Genomic DNA, 19,283 nt, shown 5'->3' with positions numbered 1-19,283 from the left:
ATGCAGACAACCAGTGATTATTTTTTCAATTCTCTCAGAGTCTGCCTCTCTCTAAGAGTGCTCTCAATGTAAAAGGGAGTGCACAATCCCGCTAGATTGAGTTAAGGCTGACCCTGCCTAGACTACTGTTATTATAACTGGATCCTTACACTTTCTACTGCACCTGGAACTTAACTGCTTAAGCTCACTTTTTGTGAGGAGGATGGCAGGCCTGGGACCACATCGTGGCTCTGACTCTACTATGTGACTTCAAGTAAATCCCCTGTTATCTTTAGCACTCATTTGTAAAACGGGAAAAATAAGAACCAGGCATTGCCCCTGGTGTATGGTAGACACTCAGTAAATGTTAATTCCTTGCTTTCTACTTTTTGAATCTAGTTTGCTGACAATCAGAGCTTGTTTTTAAACGTGGTCAGAGCTCCACTGATGCTCACCCAGTAGGAATTTGTCCCCTGGGACAGCTCTGCTCTCACCCAAAGCAGATTTCCCTGCAGCAGAGCTAGAGAGTGTGTGTCTTCCTAATTACCTGTATCTTCCGGTGGTCACCTAGATTTCTAGGTGCTTGTCCCAGATTTTTAGTGCATGGTAGTGTCTTTGTTTCTTTTTGTCTTTAGAAGTTGAAGCCAAAAAAGTAAGAGAAGATACTTTAACAACTAGGAAGTTCTGATGAACTGGCACAAGGGACCATATAAAATTCACACATTTAAATCCTTATCAATAGAAACAAGAAAGATAGTCTGGTGAAAATCTTTTTCTAAATTCTGAAAATAGGACATTTTCTGGAAAATGGCTGTCATATAGTCATCATAATGACACATTTTAGTAGTTCGGATTTCCTGGGCAACATGATGGAAACATGGCTTCATCCAATATGAACATTTTAAGAAAGTAAAACCTAAACATTAAGTCCTAAGGTATGGGGTTAGTGGGGGTCTAGGTGTTATGAATACAATAGCCCTGAGAAGAAAAAATCTGGAGGGGTGGAGGGGATCAGGGTGTCTACCAGAAAAGTCTGTTCCAAATGAAAGACACCGCTCCTGAAATTATACTCCTGGTTGGGTTTTCAAATGCCTCTGGGATGGCTGCTTGTCGAGGCCACTCAATTAAATGGTTCATGATTGCATGTGAAGGTACCTTTCCTAAATTATATGTCACTCTCTTCAGCTGGACTGTCAGCCAAAAGAGGACTTTTGTTGTCCCTGTGTTACTGAAGTTTGTCTTTTTTAAGATCCTTCCCTGTTAACGATTCAGTTTTACTCACGGGAGATGAATTTATAATATATATCACTTTTAGAAACACGGGAGAATTGCCAATTAGAAGCAGAGGAAGGATGGAGGGGGAAATGTTCTCTTTCCTGGAATCACCTACCAGTTGCCTCAGGTTTAGCCTCTGACAGCTGGGCTGCGTGAGGGGAGCGGAGCCCTGTGAATAGCCGGAGGGGAGCGTTAATGAGGAGCTGAAGGCTGGCGGAGGAGTCTCTTTTGGGCAGAGAATTAGAAAGAGGGATGAGGTCACCTCCTCATTATGCTCTCCTGGAATGGAAGCAGTTGGGTAGCAGGTTTTTTGTTGTGTTTTACTTTTTTTTTTTTTTCTTACAAACTGTTCGCTTCCCTAGAGAAAGACTGATCTGACTCTTGTAGATCTTTTACACTCTCAGAACAGGTGTTTTTATATATTTTGAAAGTAGTATATGCGCAAGAGAGGAAATTTGGAAACCACAGAGAGCTTGGGGAGTGGGGTTGTGAAGGCTCAGTGAACCCGTTCAAAGATAACCATTATTAACATTTTATTTTTATAAATTCTGATTTTCTCCTTCCGGAGATATTTATGCCTAATACTATGATATGTAGATTCTCAGTGAAGAAATGAACCGTCACATGATGATACGTGTCATCCAAACCAAGTTATGGTAGGGAAGGAATGTCAAGGGACTTTGCTGTTCTCCCTGTGATACCACCCAGGCCAGGGGAGACATCCATTCCCTTCTGACACTGGGAGAGTGGAAGAAAACTCTTCCTCTCTCTCCATTCCTTCTTGCTCCAGCCCAAAGGGGAAATAGCTAATTAAGTATCCAGTAGGGGACTTTACCACTCAGTGGGGTTGTTACGCCTTAAAAGTAAACGAAAAGGAGGAAACAAGCTGTCTTCAGAGTGCTTCATTTCTCTCTGCTTTATGGACTGGTAAGAACTGTTCCTTACTGGAAGGATCCCTGAGACAGGGTCCAAGGTTTGAGGACCATTTACCCCAGTATATCTGCCTAAGAAAGTTTAGGCTAAGTTAAAATTGGAGTGGGAGATAGGAGGCAACAGTGCTTATGGAATCCAAGTCTAAAGTTAATACAGTGGGGGTCGGATCTCCATTTGTTTCTCTGGGTCTCTTAGGTGAACTATGTGAAATTGTCAACATTGAAATTGTCATAATTGACCTACAAAAATGGCCATTCCAAATGGATCAAGCTATTATTTTCTGCCAGATAGAATCCAGAGGAGAGGAGACGTAACCACAAGCATCCAACATTAAAGAAGAAAACAGTACATGTAGCAATTTAGACCCAAAGGACAGCCTCTAAATCTAGACATTTTATCAGAGTGAAAACATAATGCTATTTTCAGCTTTTCTGAAGGTATTTAAGGGTCATAATTTGAAAATAAAGGACAAGACATGTTGAGTTTTTAAGTCTTTAAGTACAAAATGGGAATACTATGGACATTTCCTGAAATACCTATTGGTATTTTTATTTCTTTTACTTTTTTTTAACATCTTTATTGGAGTATAATTGCTTTACAGTGTTGTGTTAGTTTCTGCTGTATAACAAAGTGAATCAGCTATACATATACATATATCCCCATATCCCCTCCCTCTTGCGTCTCCCTCCCACACTCCCCATCCCACCCCTCTAGGTGATCACAAAGCACTGAGCTGATCTCCCTGTGCTATGCAGCTGCTTCCCACTAGCTATCTATTGTACATTTGGTAGTGTATATATGTCCATGCCACTCTCTCACTTCGTCCCAGCTTACACTTCCCCCTCCGCATGTCCTCAAGTCCATTCTCTATGTCTGCGTCTTTATTCCTGTCCTACCCCTAGGTTCTTCAGAACCTTTTTGTTTTTTAATTGCATATATATGTGCTTGCTTACGGTATTTGTTTTTCTCTTTCTGACTTCACTCTGTATGACAGACACCAAGTACCTCCACCTCACTACAAATAACTCAATTTCGTTTCTTTTAATGGCTGAGTAATATTTCATTGTATATATGTGCCATATCTTCTTTATCCATTCATCTGTCAGTGGACACTTAGGTTGCTTCCATGTCCTGGCTATTGTAAATAGTGCTGCAATGAACATGATGGTACATGACTCTTTTTGAATTATGGTTTTCTCGTGGTATATGCCCAGGAGTGGGACTGCTGGGTCATATGGTAATTCAATTTTTAGTTTTTTAAGGAACCTCCATACTGTTCTCCATAGTGGATGTATCAATTTACATTCCCACCAACAGTGCAAGAGGGTTCCCTTTTCTCCATACCCTCTCCAGCATTTATTGTTCGTAGATTTTTTGATGATGGCCATTCTGACCAGTGTGAGGTGATACCTCATTGTAGTTTTGATTTGCATTTCTCTAATGATTAGTGATGTTGAGCATTCTTTCATGTGTTTGTTGGCAAACTGTATATCTTCTTTGGAGAAATGTCTATTTAGGTCTTCTGCCCATTTTTGGATTGGGTTGTTTGTTTTTCTGATATTGAGCTGCATGAGCTGCTTGTATATTTTGGAGATTAATCCTTTGTCAGTTGCTTCATTGGCAAATATTTTCTCCCATTCTGAGGGTTGTCTTTTCATCTTGTTTATGGTTTCCTTTGCTGTGCAAAAGCTTTTGTTTCATTAGGTCGCATTTGTTTATTTTTGTTTTTATTTCCATTTCTCTAGGAGGTGGGTCAAAAAGGATCTTGCTGTGTTCTCTTGCATGTGTTCTCCCAGGGAAGTTGTCCCTGGATCACAGGATCCTGAGAGGGGAGGTGTGGATAGTGACCTGTGCTTGCACACAGGCTTCTTGGTGGCGGGATCCTCCCAGGGGATTTCTTGCCTTTTGGGAAGTCTGAGGTCTTTTGCCAGCATTCAGTAGGTGTTCTGTAGGAGTCGTTCTAAATGTAGATGTATTTTTTATGTACTTATGGGGAGGAGGTTGAGCTCCAGGTCTTACTCCTCCACCGTCTTGAAGGTTCCTTACCTGAAATACCTATTTTTAATTTGCAAAGCAATTCTCTCATCTTAGTTCATATTTGCCCGCTAATGGTGGACAAGTAAATAGCCACTAACTTCCTGGAAAAAATGGCAATATGCATCAAGAGTTTAACTCTGTAATTTCAGGCCAAGAATCTATCCTGAGGAAATATTTAAAACTACCAAGTTCAAATCATTATCCTGGTGTCATCATGATGACTTCAGAGACTTTGCCCCAGTCTTTGAGCATGGTGTGCCTCAGCACCTCCATCAATCAAATCAGATAACCTGGGGTAGTAGACCTCACCGGCAGGTGTTACTTAAGGATGAATGATATAGAAGACTAAAATTAGCTTATATCTTTAGAGGGGAATGATGCCAGGTAAATCTAAGAGGGAATGAACTTTTCTTTCTGAAGTTCTTCATGCTCTTGGAGATTTTTCAGAGTATAAGATGATTATGAAATAATATTCATTTGTTTAGTTTTTGGGTATTGATATTTTATAATTTCCTTTTGGATATAGAAATGTATGCAAAGATAGGTAAATATATTTTAAAAGTTAATAACAGAACCCAAAGGTTTTTCAGTTCATTTTCTGCTTTCACAGCCCCAGTCGTGGGCATCTATTATAATGCTGTTCTGTTTTATTACTCTAACAACCTCTTTGCTAAGGGGTTAAGCTACCAGAAAATTATTGGAAAATTATTTTGTCAGTGTGTGTTATACTATATGACCACAGGGGAAAAGCTGGAGCCAAAAATCGCTAAAAAATAATAGCCTGTTTACTAACAGCAACTTCCAAGTGTTTTTTGTTTTTTGAGTTTTTTTGTCTCTAGTTACAAAAATCGTGGTGAGACCTCCACCTGTAGCAATTCCTCTTACTGACCTTCATTAAAATATGATTTTAAAAAATCAGGACAGGACTGCGGCTGATAGGAACAGTTTGAGTAACAGGGAGTACATCACTTCACCTCTTGAAACTTCTGAATCCTCAGTTTTTAAATAAAGGGCTCTGTGATTCTAAATTGGGGAGATACTGCCCCTGAGGGGCACTTGTAAATGTGTAGGAGCATTTTTTTTTTAGTGGTCAGGGCCCAGTGGTGCTAAGTGCCCTGCAGAGAGCCTGGGGCAGTCCTGCAAAATGAAGAATCATCCCAGACCAAATGCCGGAAGCAGCCTAGATTACCTCTAATTTCCCTTCTGACAGTCAGTGATACAAAATGCCCCTCCATTCTTTGATTCATTTAGTCACCCATTGTTGATTCCCTACTGTACGCTGGGTGCCACACTTCCCAGCTGAAATGTCCCAGAAACCCTAGTTTGTACTGTAGCCTTCTTTCCCCTTCTCTTCTTTCTAAAAGTCCTCCCTACCCAAAGGGCCAACTGGTACTCACAAATAAGGATTTTTCAGCTCAATCCATTAAGAGAACAGATCCCAGGACTCATCAAGTGCTTTGGGGTTTCTAATGACACTGAGAACCAGAAAAGCTCATGTGAGCCCTCCTCAAAGATTAGATGAAGGCCTGGTTTGCCTTCAGTAATTCAGGCATAGAGGCCTTCAGCTTCTGACCAAGGGCTTCCAGCCAGATAATGAAATCCAATTGTGGAGCATGTAGGTAAATATTCTAACTGTTGATTCAATCATTTCTAATTTTTAAAGCAAAACACCAACTGTCTTATGCCCAGTGAAGAGTTTTCACTGGCAAACACAAATTTCCTAATATACTTAAATGGCATTTGAGGCCAGCTGTAAAACCTGCTTTAGAGCATTTTACCACATCAAGTAGGATCATTAACTTGCTAATTAACTGTGCAGTGAGTGACCATATGCTGTAGTGCAATCGTACCAGCCGTCACCCCTGGACTCAGCCCCTCCGGGAGCGCTGTGACGTGTGGGCTTAGCCCCCAGCCCATCACCGTGTTAGGGTTAACAGTGTTACTCAACGTTATCATTTCCCAGTAACCTCGGGGAGAGCTTACTCTTCTGATTGCTTGCTCCATTCTCCCAAGGGGAAGACTGAGGCACAGAGAAGCATGAGAGTCTGTCCAGGTCACCAACAGCTTTTGGGATAGTGAGGATCCTAAGTGCTGTTTACAGTACCAAAAAGCCATGCTGATGGTCAGGATGCTTTGCAAATATACAAACATTTTTCAGCCTTTAGTGAATGTTGGTGACTCTATTTTGCTATTACTGATTATTAAAAAGCCTTGTATGTATTTGTTCCATAACTATTCTTGGATACTTCTCATAAGCCCAGCAGGACTCTGGGTGCTGGGAATATAGTCCTGCTCTCATGGAACTCCAGACAAGTGGGAAGTCAGACATTATGCCAATAATTCCATATTAATTAAGAATTATTATAATTGACACTATAAAGGAGAGGTATAGGATACAAGGAAATCATCGAATAGGACCTGACCTAGCCTAGGGACCCTAGAGGCTTCCTTAAGGAGGCAGAAGATAGGTGCGAGCCTGAAGAAGGAGGCAGGACTTGAAGAATTAGATGGAGCATTCCAGAAGGAGGGGGATGCATGAAGACCCGAGGCAGGAAGGAAGGGCTTGCTCCAGGTAGGAGATGATGCTAGTTTGGTCTAGGTGGTGGAAGTGGCGTGAGTAGACTTAAGAAGTGTCTAGAAGGTGAACTGGCAGGATTTAGTGATCCATAGGATATAGACAGTAAGAGTGAAGGAGTGTTAGGGATCCCTGCCCTGGATCTGGCTACTGGCTGGTGGGGCCACCTGTTTAGGATTCTAGCAGAGGAGCTGTACTGTGCAGTAGGACCAGATTACCACTTTCTCATTTGGTACATGGAGTCTGGAGTCCCGGCGGCCACCCGTGTATCTAGTGGAGACCCTGCCTCACATGGAGTAACCAGAAGTCACTGCATCTTACCGAGGTGTGGTAGAGACAACCAGTTCTGTGGAGTCCAGAGCATGCATTTGGAAGCAGGGTATAGACTGGCATTGAGGTCCTCGTAATTTACAAAATGCTTCCACATGTGTTATCTTCCAGCTTCACAATGATCTTTAGAGAAAGTCAGTAGGAATTATTATCTTCATTATACTAACAGGAAATTGAGGCTTCCTGAGTTTGTGGGTTGCCCAAGGTCACACTGCTCTAATTAAGGATCTAGCACTCACATTCAGATCTTCTGGCTCCTGACACAAGGTCTTCCTATTTCATTATGTTGTCTCGCTGCATGACCGGGACAAACTTTCCACCATCTCTTGGGGCTTCCATTTCAGGTGGAATCTCACTATTTGCACAAAATATATAGGAAATGAAGTCAAAGGTTTTTTAAATACTCTGTTTATTCCTTTTTCTCCCTCCTTTTTTTTAAACTTTTTTATACAGTATTTTTAAAGTATTTGTAAACTTTTGAGATTAATATTTGCATTTACATTTAGAGCAGTTTTTTTCCTCTAAAGAGTGAAATTTCAGAGAGACATTAAAGTAACTTTTATTGGTAGTGGGGAGAAAGTTCTGGAAGAAATTAAGTGCAACTTTTGCCTGGATTCTAATAATTTATAAACTATTATAAGACCTCTGCCCCTCACCTCCCATTCCCAGATCCACTCCCAGAGTGCTGGGACCATCTAAAACGGCTCCGTCTATTCTCCCCACATCTGAGTGTCCCTGTGGAGTCAGCCAGGGTGCTGAGGAAGGTGGATGCCAAGCTGCCCTGACACCACAGGGGCGGGAGAATCTTCACCACCAGCCTGTCTTATTGATTCGCCTTCTCCCCTTTTCTTCACAGCTGGGGGATGTTTAAGTAAAGTTCATGTGCATTTGTTTCAGAGTCTGTTTTAATTGCATCAATTCTAGGTCGACCCAAAAACACAGATCCAGGGGAAATGCCCTTTCTACAGAGCAAACTTATTTTTCTGACAGTTCCCATTGTATGGAAAGTTTCCCTCTGAACTCCCTATTGTTCCTTCCCTCCTTCCCTCCCTGTAGCTCCTGGACTGTTTTGTGATCCCGGTTGTGATTTTGCTCTCCTGGTTCTTCCTGCTGATCCGGTACAAGGCTGTGCATTTCCTCGGCATCATCGTCTGCATCCTGGGAATGGGATGCATGGCGGGCGCAGATGTGCTTGTGGGAAGGCATCAGGGAGCAGGTGAGTCTCCGTGTTCACCGGGTTACTTGCCTCTGTGGGTGAGACCAAGGCAAGACGTGGAATGTTCACGGTTCACGGTGGAAACAAGGAACCTGGGCTTCCTACTGTCTGTGTCTTACTGGTGTTTGTTCCCCTACACCTAGGACAGTGGCATATAGGAGGTGTTCATACATATTTCTTTAGTGAACAAAGGAAGCAAAATACAGCTTTCATGCCCATTCTACAGAAACTCAGAAACATTCAGATGGTGTTTAAAGCTGAGAGTCAGGACCCAGTTGGAAGATGTGTTGGGGGTCAAAGCTGCCTGATCCAGACCAGCTGGTTAGAGACAGTGTCAGTGGATCAGGCCACTCCTGAGCCACAGGGACCTTCCCCACACCCCACCCGCCAACACCTTCTCTCCCGCGTCACAGAAAGACTGAGTTTTCAGACTACTGGGTGAAGGTAGGTATACAGGCTTAAGAGTGGATATTTAAACTTTGGAGCCTGGATTAGGAATTCTCGATAATTTTATGAGGGAGAGCTAAGTGCAGTCTCCTCATGCATGTTTTTTGTTGGTGTATTTGTGGGGAGGTTTTGGGTAGCAGTCACAGGTCATTATCTTGTAGACCTACAAAGCTTCAAGGTTTACTCATCAAATTACTGTGAATCTTCTGAGGAGCTCTGATCCAGAATGCTTTCCAGAGGACCACTTTTAAAGCATTGTAATTCTTTAATATGTACCAGAAATCCTTGAGTTACAGAAGGTTTCAGGGGGCAAGAAAAAGAATGACTTTCTTTGTTAACATCAGGAATAGGATAGAAAGTACCCACTCTTCTGTAGTTTTGGAATTGCCTTTTCTTTTAGGGAATTAGAGATAAAAAGTTAAAATTGGGGCATTTCTCTTTGAGACTAGGTCATAAGAAATACCTGAAATGAAAGTTATTTATATTTCTAAGTTGCACCACAGAACTTTATGACTGAAAGAGACCTTGTTCGGTTCCTTTGTATTTGACACACAAAAACTCCAAGACACAGGGAAGCCAAGTGAGCTGCCCAAGGTCACAGAGCTGAGACTAGAACCCAAGTCTCCTGACCTCCTGGGCAGGCTTCCTTCCCTCTCCCACATTGCTGGGAGCTGAAGATACAACACAGCAAAAGAGAGACAGCCTCTGTCCTCTCCATATGCTGCCTACACAACGTAATCAGTCCCCACCACAACAGATGAACTAAAAATACCTATGCCAGCTTTTCCCAAATTCTGTTCTATGAAATAGTGGTTCCATGGGATATTGATATATATTCCATGAAAAGGCTAGTTTTTGCTCTATACCCATCATGATCCCAATATAGATCATCTCTTTGGACCAATCAGACAATATTTTTGTCTGATACAACATGCCCAGTTGTTATAAAGTCATAATTTAATTACACTTTCTCAGCTTTGCTTGAACTGTGTGAATACAGACTAAGCAACATGTACCCTTATTTATGAAAATTTTGCTTTGCTGAGCTCTAGCCATTCACCCTGGCCATCATTTTGTATCCATAGTCAAGGAAGACAATTGTCATTATAAATCTAAATATTTATGCCCAAAATGTTAAACAAATTTGAATTGTTTTCACTAGGTTGTATTCACTAATCCTGTAAAAAATGTTTTCTTGATTTCAATTGAAATGTTAGGAAAGGGGTACTAGTACTATTTAAGAAAAAGAAAGTAAGTCCATTTGGGAGTCTTTCAAAAGTGGTCTTTTTTTTTTTTTTTTTTTTGCCGTATGCGGGCCTCTCACTGTTATGGCCTCTCCCGTTGCGGAGCACAGGCTCCGGACGCACGGGCTCAGCGGCCATGGCTCACGGGCCCAGCCGCTCTGCGGCATGTGGGATCTCCCCGGACCAGGGCACGAACCCATGTTCCCTGCGTTGGCAGGCGGACTCTCAACCACTGTGCCACCAGGGAAGCCCCCAAAGTGGTCATTTTTAAAAAGAGTGCAGGGAAGCTGAAACATGCTGGAGCGGTGTTTTATCTGTCCATTTGAATCTGTTTAAGGCCCACAGCATCTTTCCTGTTGTAACATATGAAGTACCAGTGTTAAAAGAATTAAGTTTTATCATTGTTGAGTACCTTCCATGCTCATCTGATGGTGCCTAACTACATGGCATAATGTTCTGACAGCAGCCCAAATTTAGGATCCAAGGGCTCATTTTACAAAATAATGATTGGACATGCTTTACATCTACAAAAATATTAAATTAGGCAGCAATTTAAGCTATCTTATAAAATGTCCTGAAAAAAGAAAATAACACACTGATTTTGAGGACAATATAATCTTTGTGTGCATCCCTATCAAAAATGTTCTGTTTGTTACCACTCTTACCGTAGAGTTGGTTCAATTGCATTAATTCGCCAGGGACAGAACTTTTCTAAAATCCTTCAGGCACTCACCAGAACTTTAATCAGGCATTCAGCCCGATTTAAACTGTCATCACTGTATCAGGAAAAGATGACTGACTTAGTCCTTTTTATATTGCTTAGTGCACGGTTCTCCTTAGCTTGGGATTTTGAAAATTCTGTCCTCAAGCACTTTTGATATCAGCTGTGGAGACTCTGCCTTGGAGCCTGTGGAATGGTCTACAAAGTGGGACAGACACAAAAACACTTACATTCCAGTTCTTTGCTTGTCTCAGGAACAACTGATCATCCACTATAGGTGCTCCCATGCCTTTGAGCTCAGCTGAAAGGAGATGTCTTTTTCCAAGTTTGTCAGTGAAAATCGGTGGAACTAATATGTGCATTCCCTCTTTGTCACCTTCCTCCAGTATTATAAGTCTCCTCTGAGAGACCAGCTCTGCATTTATTGATGCATGGGGGAAAGGCATGCAATAAACTGGCTCCTGAGAATATGATAGAGGTTGGAGGGTGTAAAAATGACTTAATAAGGCCAAAGAGATTTCTCCATGACATTTCTACTTTCCTTGGAAAACTTATAGATATAAAAGGGGAGGTAAGAAAATAATAAGATTAAGATAAAACTCAATTAAAATAGATCCTTATCATAAAACAAGATTAAGATAAAACTCAATTAAAATAGATCCTTATCGGGCCTCCCTGGTGGCGCAAGTGGTTGAGAGTCCGCCTGCCGATGCAGGGGATACGGGTTCGTGCCCCGGTCTGGGAGGATCCCATATGCCGCGGAGCGGCTGGGCCCGTGAGCCATGGCCGCTGAGCCTGCGCGTCCAGAGCCTGCGCGTCCGGAGCCTGTGCTCCGCAACGGGGGAGGCCACAACAGTGAGAGGCCCGCATACCGCAAAAAAAAAAAAAAAAAATAGATCCTTATCATAAAACGTATTTCTTGCTCTTCAAAGTATCTTCTTTCTACCATAATACATTTATTGCATCTTATAGTTCACTTATCAAAGATGTTAGATAACCATAATGACATTTTCTTTACTACCAGACATAATTTTGTATTTATTTCAAAAGAGAGAAAACATTTTCAAAGAATTAGATAATTAAACATAATTTTTAAAAGTGACAATTTTGTTGGTGCTGGGCACGTTCCTGTACATCATCTCATTTAATCCTCCTAATTATGCAAAGAAAGTATTTTCTCATTGTTACAGCTGAAGAAATGAAGGCTCAGGGAAGATAAGAAACATGTGCAAGTGCACACCAATACTAAATGGTGTGGCCTAGATGTGAAATCTTTCTGCTACACCACTTAATACTTATTCTTCCATAATTGTGACTCATGTAAGAAAGGTACCATTGTTCAATTGCAGTAAATTAGGATGAATGACTGTCCCAGATAGGCCAGAATGGAAGGGTTTCCCCAGAAGTGGGACCTTCTGTGCTAAAACCAAGAGAGTCCCAGAAAAACAAAGCAGTTGGTCGTATTTAAAACTCAAAAATATTCAGTGAGATGGGTTCATTTTCATAAATTGCATTAGCAGTCTTTCAACACTCTAGAATACTATAATTCACCATTTATTCTTGAAATAGTGGTAAGTAATGATTTTAAATAATATTCCCTCTTCTCCTCCCACACCATACAGGCAGAAGTATTCCTCCAAACGTGGTATTTCTAGTACTTAATCAAAAATCTAATAAAGAAAACCAGTTCTTGCAAAGCAGTCATGACTGGGTTGTTTAGAACTAAGAAGCCATCCAAAATGAGAAATGGCCAACCCAAACAGACAGGTGGTGATTCAAAGGGAGCGATTGATTCACTCTTTTTTAACCACCATTTCCTGAACACTTAATAAGTGCCAGATGCTATGTTAAGCATTTTACATTATTTTGCATTTTTAAATCTTATTGACATTATCTTACGGTATCCTTGCCATAACCTCATTTTAAATTAAGAAAACACAAGTCAGAAAGACTCTATAGCTTGCCCAATGTTTAACAACTAATAAGTGACAGAGATGTGATTAGAACCCAGGTCTACCTGAATTGAAAGATGTCACCACTCAAAATCTTTACCATGAGATTTATTAAGACCTTTTCCATCGGCTCAACTCATTTAAACATTTATTGAGAACTTATAATGTGCCAGGATCTGTGCTAGGGACCGCAGAGAATATAAAGCGAAGTAAGTCACAGTAGGCCCTTCAACCCTACTGTGTAAGAAAACAGGAAGGGGAAGACAGGCAAGTTAACAAATAATAGACGTGGAGCCAAGTGCAGTGGGGGCCATACGCAGTGACAATGGTGTGAAATTCAGAGGAGAGAAAGAAGGCACTGGGTTGAATGAACTTCTCATAACTTCAGATGTGTACATTTGCCCCAAATTTGCAAATCATTATTACTCATTGTGGTTTCAATCATACGTAAATGACACACTTGCTAGATATAATTTTCCCTGTGAACTTTCAGAGAAATTGACTCTACTGTGTCAGATATCTATTGCATTAATAGGGCACGAAACATAGAGTAATATGTTGTAATTTCCAGTTAACTAGATACAAATTGTAAGTACAAAATATTATATCAAACACTGCATTATACAATATGGTTGGATAAAATCATGTCCTAGTTAGTTTAACTATATTTAATCATCTAAGATTTCATACATGCTATATGTATAGGTACCCACTTTCAAATGATTTAAAAACTGATAAATACACTTACTAGTAAAATTTTAATAAGTAATATTTAATCACTTTGTTACCGATAACTTAGGAAATACTTCTAAACTTGCAGTTACACAAAATTGTATCATTATTAACAATAATTATCACTGCATTGGTGAAAATTCAAAGTACTCGGGAGTAGATTCCATATAGTCAAAGGCTTAACAGAATAGACCATAATGATATAAATGTGGAGTTTGAAAAAGGTTGTTGAGACTATTCATTGAAACAGTGTGGCCTCTTTTTAGGACTTTTAAAAGATGGACTGATGTTTCCCTAATTCCTATTAAAATAGTTTATTATAATTTAACTTTCCTGAATCCATTCATATAAAATTAATTTCATGTAACCAAGAATTCTATCGAGCAGCACTTCCACGCTTCACTAATACAACAATAATTGATATTCATAATAATGGCCCCATGTCATCACAAGATTCTGAAATGGGTCCTTATTGAAAAGTGACTGAATCGTGTTCATTATAATTTTATAGTCTTAGTAATGGATACTTTTTACTTTATGGGTTATTCCGCAAATGAACTCCTTGAAATTAGAAGTTTGGTCATGATTTTCTAGTTGACACATAAAACACGATTCATCAGGTTGCTCTGTAACAATAACCTTCATTTCCCTGGAAGACACACCCAGGGACACAGCCATGAGGTCTGGGTCCTTATCGGAGCCTCCTCATGTTCTTGGGCCACCCACTCCCCATGAGCCCTGGGAGGGTTCCCAGCCCTCGCAGTTCCAGACTCTCAGCTCCATTCCCTTGAACTCCAGCAAGCTCTCCTGCCTTTCGGGGTATCTTTTCTCTCTCTGATTCTTACCAGCAGTGGGAAGCTGTCTTAGAAAAAGTGACACTAATTAGAGTAAATGTGTCTCCAGGGGCGACCACAAAGACGTGAGTGAAGAGGTCTCTTCCCAACCCCAGCCCAGATTCTTTTATGTGAAACCTCTTCCTAGAGAATGTGTAGTGCTCCCACTGTACAGTGAACATCTGGCTCTGCAGCTCTAGGTTGTTCCAGCTAATCTGGAAATCCAAGGCTACTCTAAGGTCGGTCTCTTCCTTAGAGTCACGCTGGAGAGAGCACCCTCCCAATCCCGCCTTCTTCTGCCCCAGAGCTGCATGTCTGCTGAGCTCCCATGAGCCACCTACACAGGACACAGCTGGAGGCTCCTTGGGTACAAGCCCACCGTGAGGCCACCGGCTGCTGATTTCCACTGTCCTTCCCTAGCTTCACACTTCCTGGAGCGGAAAGCGTTGGCCTAAGTATAGGAAATAGCTAGGTACAGAATTTATGAGAGATTGGACAGAAACCAAAACTAACCAAAATTGAATTTAGAACAAATAGATATTTTTATGAAAGAAGAAAAATACTAATGTGATAATGAATTACATATATTTTCACCCTTATGTTACTTACTTTAGGGGAGTTGAAAATTTCAACCCATAATCCCTTTCGCTCAGACAGAAGACATGGAGTACAATCTAGGAGAGGGTACAATCTAGAAGAAACTGGTCCCTTTCTTAGCTAGGGAAGACTTCTTGTTGGGGACATAGGCAACCTTTTTATATCACAACGTAACTGGAGCACACATAAATGGACTTTACTAAATCTCAGTTGGCAAAATACAGAACGTCTATAAAAATGTCAGAAAAGAATAGGCATAGGAAGCTGATTTTGCCAATGCCAAATTCTTGTTAGGAAAATTTTAATAAAGCTTCCTCTTTTTTTTTTTTTTTTTTTTGGTTCCTAGGGGAAAATAAGCTGGTAGGGGACCTTCTGGTCTTAGGGGGAGCCACGCTCTACGGTATCTCTAACGTCTGGGAAGAATACATCATCCGAACCCTGAGCCGAGTGGAATTCCTGGGAATGATTGGACTCTTCGGGGCATTTTTCAGTGGAATTCAGTTGTGAGTAAAAATTAGAAATTCAGGCAGTTGATACTCTTAGAGTTTATTCTTACAATTTTTTTTTCATTTGGGGTATGGTTGTTCGCTTTATTTTACAAAAATCAAAGGTAGAAACCTGTCACCAACCTCCCACATGAAATCTGAAAAACTCAATATCTTTATTAGTAAATTTCTTCCAAACTAAATGAATTTTTAATGGATGTATTTAATGGACTTTGAAGATAATTTACAAGAATACATGAGAAGTACATTGATTCTCCCAAACCAGCCAAGCAGGTTTTACTTAGAGAAACAGACAAACTAAGTATAAATGCCATGATTTGATGCACTTCCAACAAAGGGCATTCTGTTTACTACTGGCAACCAGTAAACTAGTCTTACTAGTAACCACCACTAGAAAACTCATAGTTCAAATTTTCCTTTTATAAATTTTTTCTTTTATTGCCCATGGATTTGCACAAATGAACCATATTTCAAATTCATCTCTTAGGGAATTCCCTGGCAGCCCAGTGGTTAGGACTCAGCACTTTCACTACCATGGCTCGGGTTCAATCCCTGGTAGGAGAACTAAGATCCCACAAGCAGTGTGCACGGCCAAAAAAAAAACCAAACAAAAACGAAAAACAAAAAACAAATTCATCTCTTAGAAATTTAGTGTTTCCATTTTCCTTAAACGAGTGAAGATGTAACATAGGCATTCACTAAGCATCAAAAAGTCAGAAACAACAATTTTGCAATAATTCTGGCATTGGAACATATAAGTCATCACTGACTAGGCCTCAGAAGTTGTTGCAAGAATAAGTGTCAAACAAAGCATAATTTTCCATCAATAAAGGCCATGGATTTTAGTTTCATGTAAGAGATAAAGAAGGATAGTATAACCTCCAGTCTAATTTCAGCAAATCCCTCTCTGCAAAGCAAGTAATTCTGATTTCACCAAATCACTTTCTACAAAGTAAGTTCTTTGTACTGGGGCAGTGTCTGAAATTATTTATGGAAGCTATTTTGGCATCACTTTAAACTGGTTTTGCAAATAGGCTGTTTCCAAGAATCCTCCAAACTTCGGTATCCTGAGATACAGGTGGAAAACTCCATAGCAAATAAGGCAAGGACACGGGAAGTCTCTCTAAGAAAGATTTATTTTCGGTTCATTTTGAAAGCATGCTGGCATTTGAAAGTTCCTAAATTTGGTGCTTCAGCTTTGTAAGAGGAAAAGAAATAGCCTAGTTCAACTGTTCATAACCAACCTTTTGTAGATGGATGGCTCATTTTATGGATTATTATTCTTGGATCCAGAAAAACCTCTTCAGAGATCTAGCACTCATCTGCTTCAGTTATAGGCCATTAGAGCTGACAGAGCCCTTCAGAAACACTGCTGCCAAAATAGTGGAAGTGGCATATGAGTGTGTTTGGCAAACGGGATACATTGAGGGCACACGGAAACCAAAGGGACACCGGTGGAGCCCTGCCCCCCTCCCCTCCTGGTCCTCTTCCAGAACAGTGGTTCTCAGAGTGTAGTTCTCTGACCAGCAGCACTGTCACTGCATGAAAACTTGTCAGAAACACACATCCATGGGCCCCACCCAGATCTACTGAATCAGACTTTCAAGGGGTGGGGCCCAGGAAATTGTTTTAAGGTGCTCTCCAGGTGGCGGTTTTTTACATTTAAGTTTGAGAACCACTGCCCTGAAGAGTGCTCAGTCAGAAAACTGATTAAACCTGCAACCTCGCCATATACTTTAGAGAAAACATCTAAGCAAGAAGAAGCAAAGGCTAGAGGCAGACTGGGTGAGAAGGACTGCGGAGGGTCTGTGCTCCACCATGCCCACTCACCAAACAAGGTCCTGCGGGGATAAACCTTGGGCTGGGCTGCCTAATGAGACTTGCCTCTGCGTGATCCAGAGTAATTTTTGAAATTCAATTGATTGCTTCATGATTTGTATAAATCTGGTAAGTGAAAAAAGAAGTAGGACACATTGCTTATCAGGTGTGCTTTCTTTCAATTCGCAGAGCTATAATGGAGCACAAGGAGCTGTTGAAGGTGCCCTGGGATTGGCAAATAGGTAAGGGCTTTGCTCACCTAAGATGCTGTTTTTAGTAAACCTGAGAAATAACGTATGGAGAGTGACGTGGGTGGCGGTGAGGCACAAACAAGGAAAGGACTTAGACTGCAAGGAACAAAAGAAAAGGAAACCCCCTTGTCACTTTAGGGATTCGTACACACTAGAAGAGACTGAATGCATAATGTTTCTTAATTGAGCCTCTGCCCATTATCATCGCCAAGATGTCATTAGTGTAGACACAGAAGTATGTTATTAGGTTAAAGACCAACTGGAAAGAAAAAATGCCCGAGGCAGTGGTGGGATGCAAATGACAGCAATTTGCTCCAGCTGAGAAACACCAAACTGACGTGATCATTAAAAAGTGGCACTTTAGTTAAGGGAAAAAACTGAACTTAACAAAAAGGCACAAAAGAAAACAAGGTAATGGGCATTCTGAACCCATAAAAACCTTTTCAGAAGGGAGCAGTTTGCACAAAAGACATGGTCAATTGATCTCCAAATGGACTTGGTGGAAAATACCAGACAGACTTTGAGCTACTTAATAGTCAGCCAGGGCATCTAGATGCCACCTGTTTCTAAAGTCACTTTTCTCTAAAAATAATTTAGGACAAGGATTTAAGATCCCAGGTGATGCTCTAATAATGATCACTCAGCAAGCCCTAGATGGGACTGACCTACCCTCAGCCCTGAAATATCCCCTCAGTGTCTATACCAAGACTCCTGGGTTCCAGCAGTGAGCACAGAGCTTGGCTTATGGGCATGCTTGGGAAGTGTGTGCCCAGGTGAAAATACAGGTGGTTCCCCACTCTGAAGCTGGCCGTTTGAGCCATCTCCAACTTATATGAGCTTTCATGGAACTGACAGCTTCAGTCAAATTCTGCTTCTCCGAACAAGGACAACAGTGACATAAAACTCCCTGCACCCTTGACCCTGAAGCATCCAGGGTTGACTTGCTGCTGGCAGAATTGCCTCTGAAAGCACACCAGGTGCTACAGAATTATGCACGACTGCCCCTGGGGTTATCTCTAGTGACTTCAAGGGCTCCCCAGCCCTTGTGTCTGTCACAGAGTCCTCCCATTTAATTTCTCCCGAGTTGATACAATTAAACGAAAATCAATAGAGAGAAGGGATTGTAGGGAGGAGAGGAAGGCGGCTGGGAAAAGAAGCCAGCTGCAGGTTACAGCTGCATGGGCCTTTGTGATTCTCAGAGCCAGGATGTTACCTGTGCTTGGTAACACTTCACATGCAGTGGTCCATGAGTATAAATTAATTTTATATTAATAGTAGTAGCACTAATAAAAAATAATTTGTCCTCTAATTATGTGGATGTCACGTGCATGTCCACCAAGGTTCTGTTATAATTCAGTGTTAGTTAAATATGTCATCAAAAGGTAGTTTTATTCTGAGCCCTCGTATTGCCATTAAAATGTCAATCTCCTGTGGTCCAAGGTGATGAGGGGAACACATCATAAAACCATTCGTTTAATTTCTGACTGGAAATGAGGCTCAGATGGTCTAGAAAAGGAACCAAATATTTATCTTTTCTTTCTGAAGCATGGGGATGGGTTGAGTGCTTTTACACCATGGCCATCTTTGTCCTCCTATCTCATCCTGACCTGCTACAGTGTTCTACTGCTTGGTTCAGTTGTAGGCACATAAAATTCAGTGAATAAATGTTTATTAAATGAGCAAATGAACGACAAGCAAAGGAGACGGGCTGTCCTGCCCTTTCTCATCTTACAAAAATATAGACAAAAGGGAAGCGGTGGAGACAGGGCAGGAAGCTTAGGCTTGGCGTTTCACTTTCTTTCTGGGAAGCCAGGAGATGGTGTAGCAGCTACTGGAA

The 19,283-nt window shown here is 41.1% G+C and overlaps 1 protein-coding gene across 2 annotated transcripts in view; it reads left to right on the top strand.

Annotated features, from left to right (window-relative positions):
• Window positions 1-19,283, top strand: part of SLC35F1 (solute carrier family 35 member F1) — a 416,917-nt gene that overhangs the window by 353,916 nt on the left and 43,718 nt on the right. For both annotated transcript variants that reach the window (XM_060114691.1, XM_060114692.1), the window contains exons 4-6: window positions 8,186-8,345; window positions 15,218-15,374; window positions 17,385-17,437. In XM_060114691.1, coding sequence (XP_059970674.1) covers window positions 8,186-8,345; window positions 15,218-15,374; window positions 17,385-17,437 — 370 coding nt within the window. The remainder of the gene's footprint in view (window positions 1-8,185; window positions 8,346-15,217; window positions 15,375-17,384; window positions 17,438-19,283) is intronic.

Source organism: Mesoplodon densirostris, chromosome 12 (genome assembly GCF_025265405.1).
Source record: "Mesoplodon densirostris isolate mMesDen1 chromosome 12, mMesDen1 primary haplotype, whole genome shotgun sequence".
Lineage (NCBI taxonomy): Eukaryota > Metazoa > Chordata > Mammalia > Artiodactyla > Ziphiidae > Mesoplodon > Mesoplodon densirostris.
This window is presented reverse-complemented; position numbering and strand designations above follow the sequence as displayed.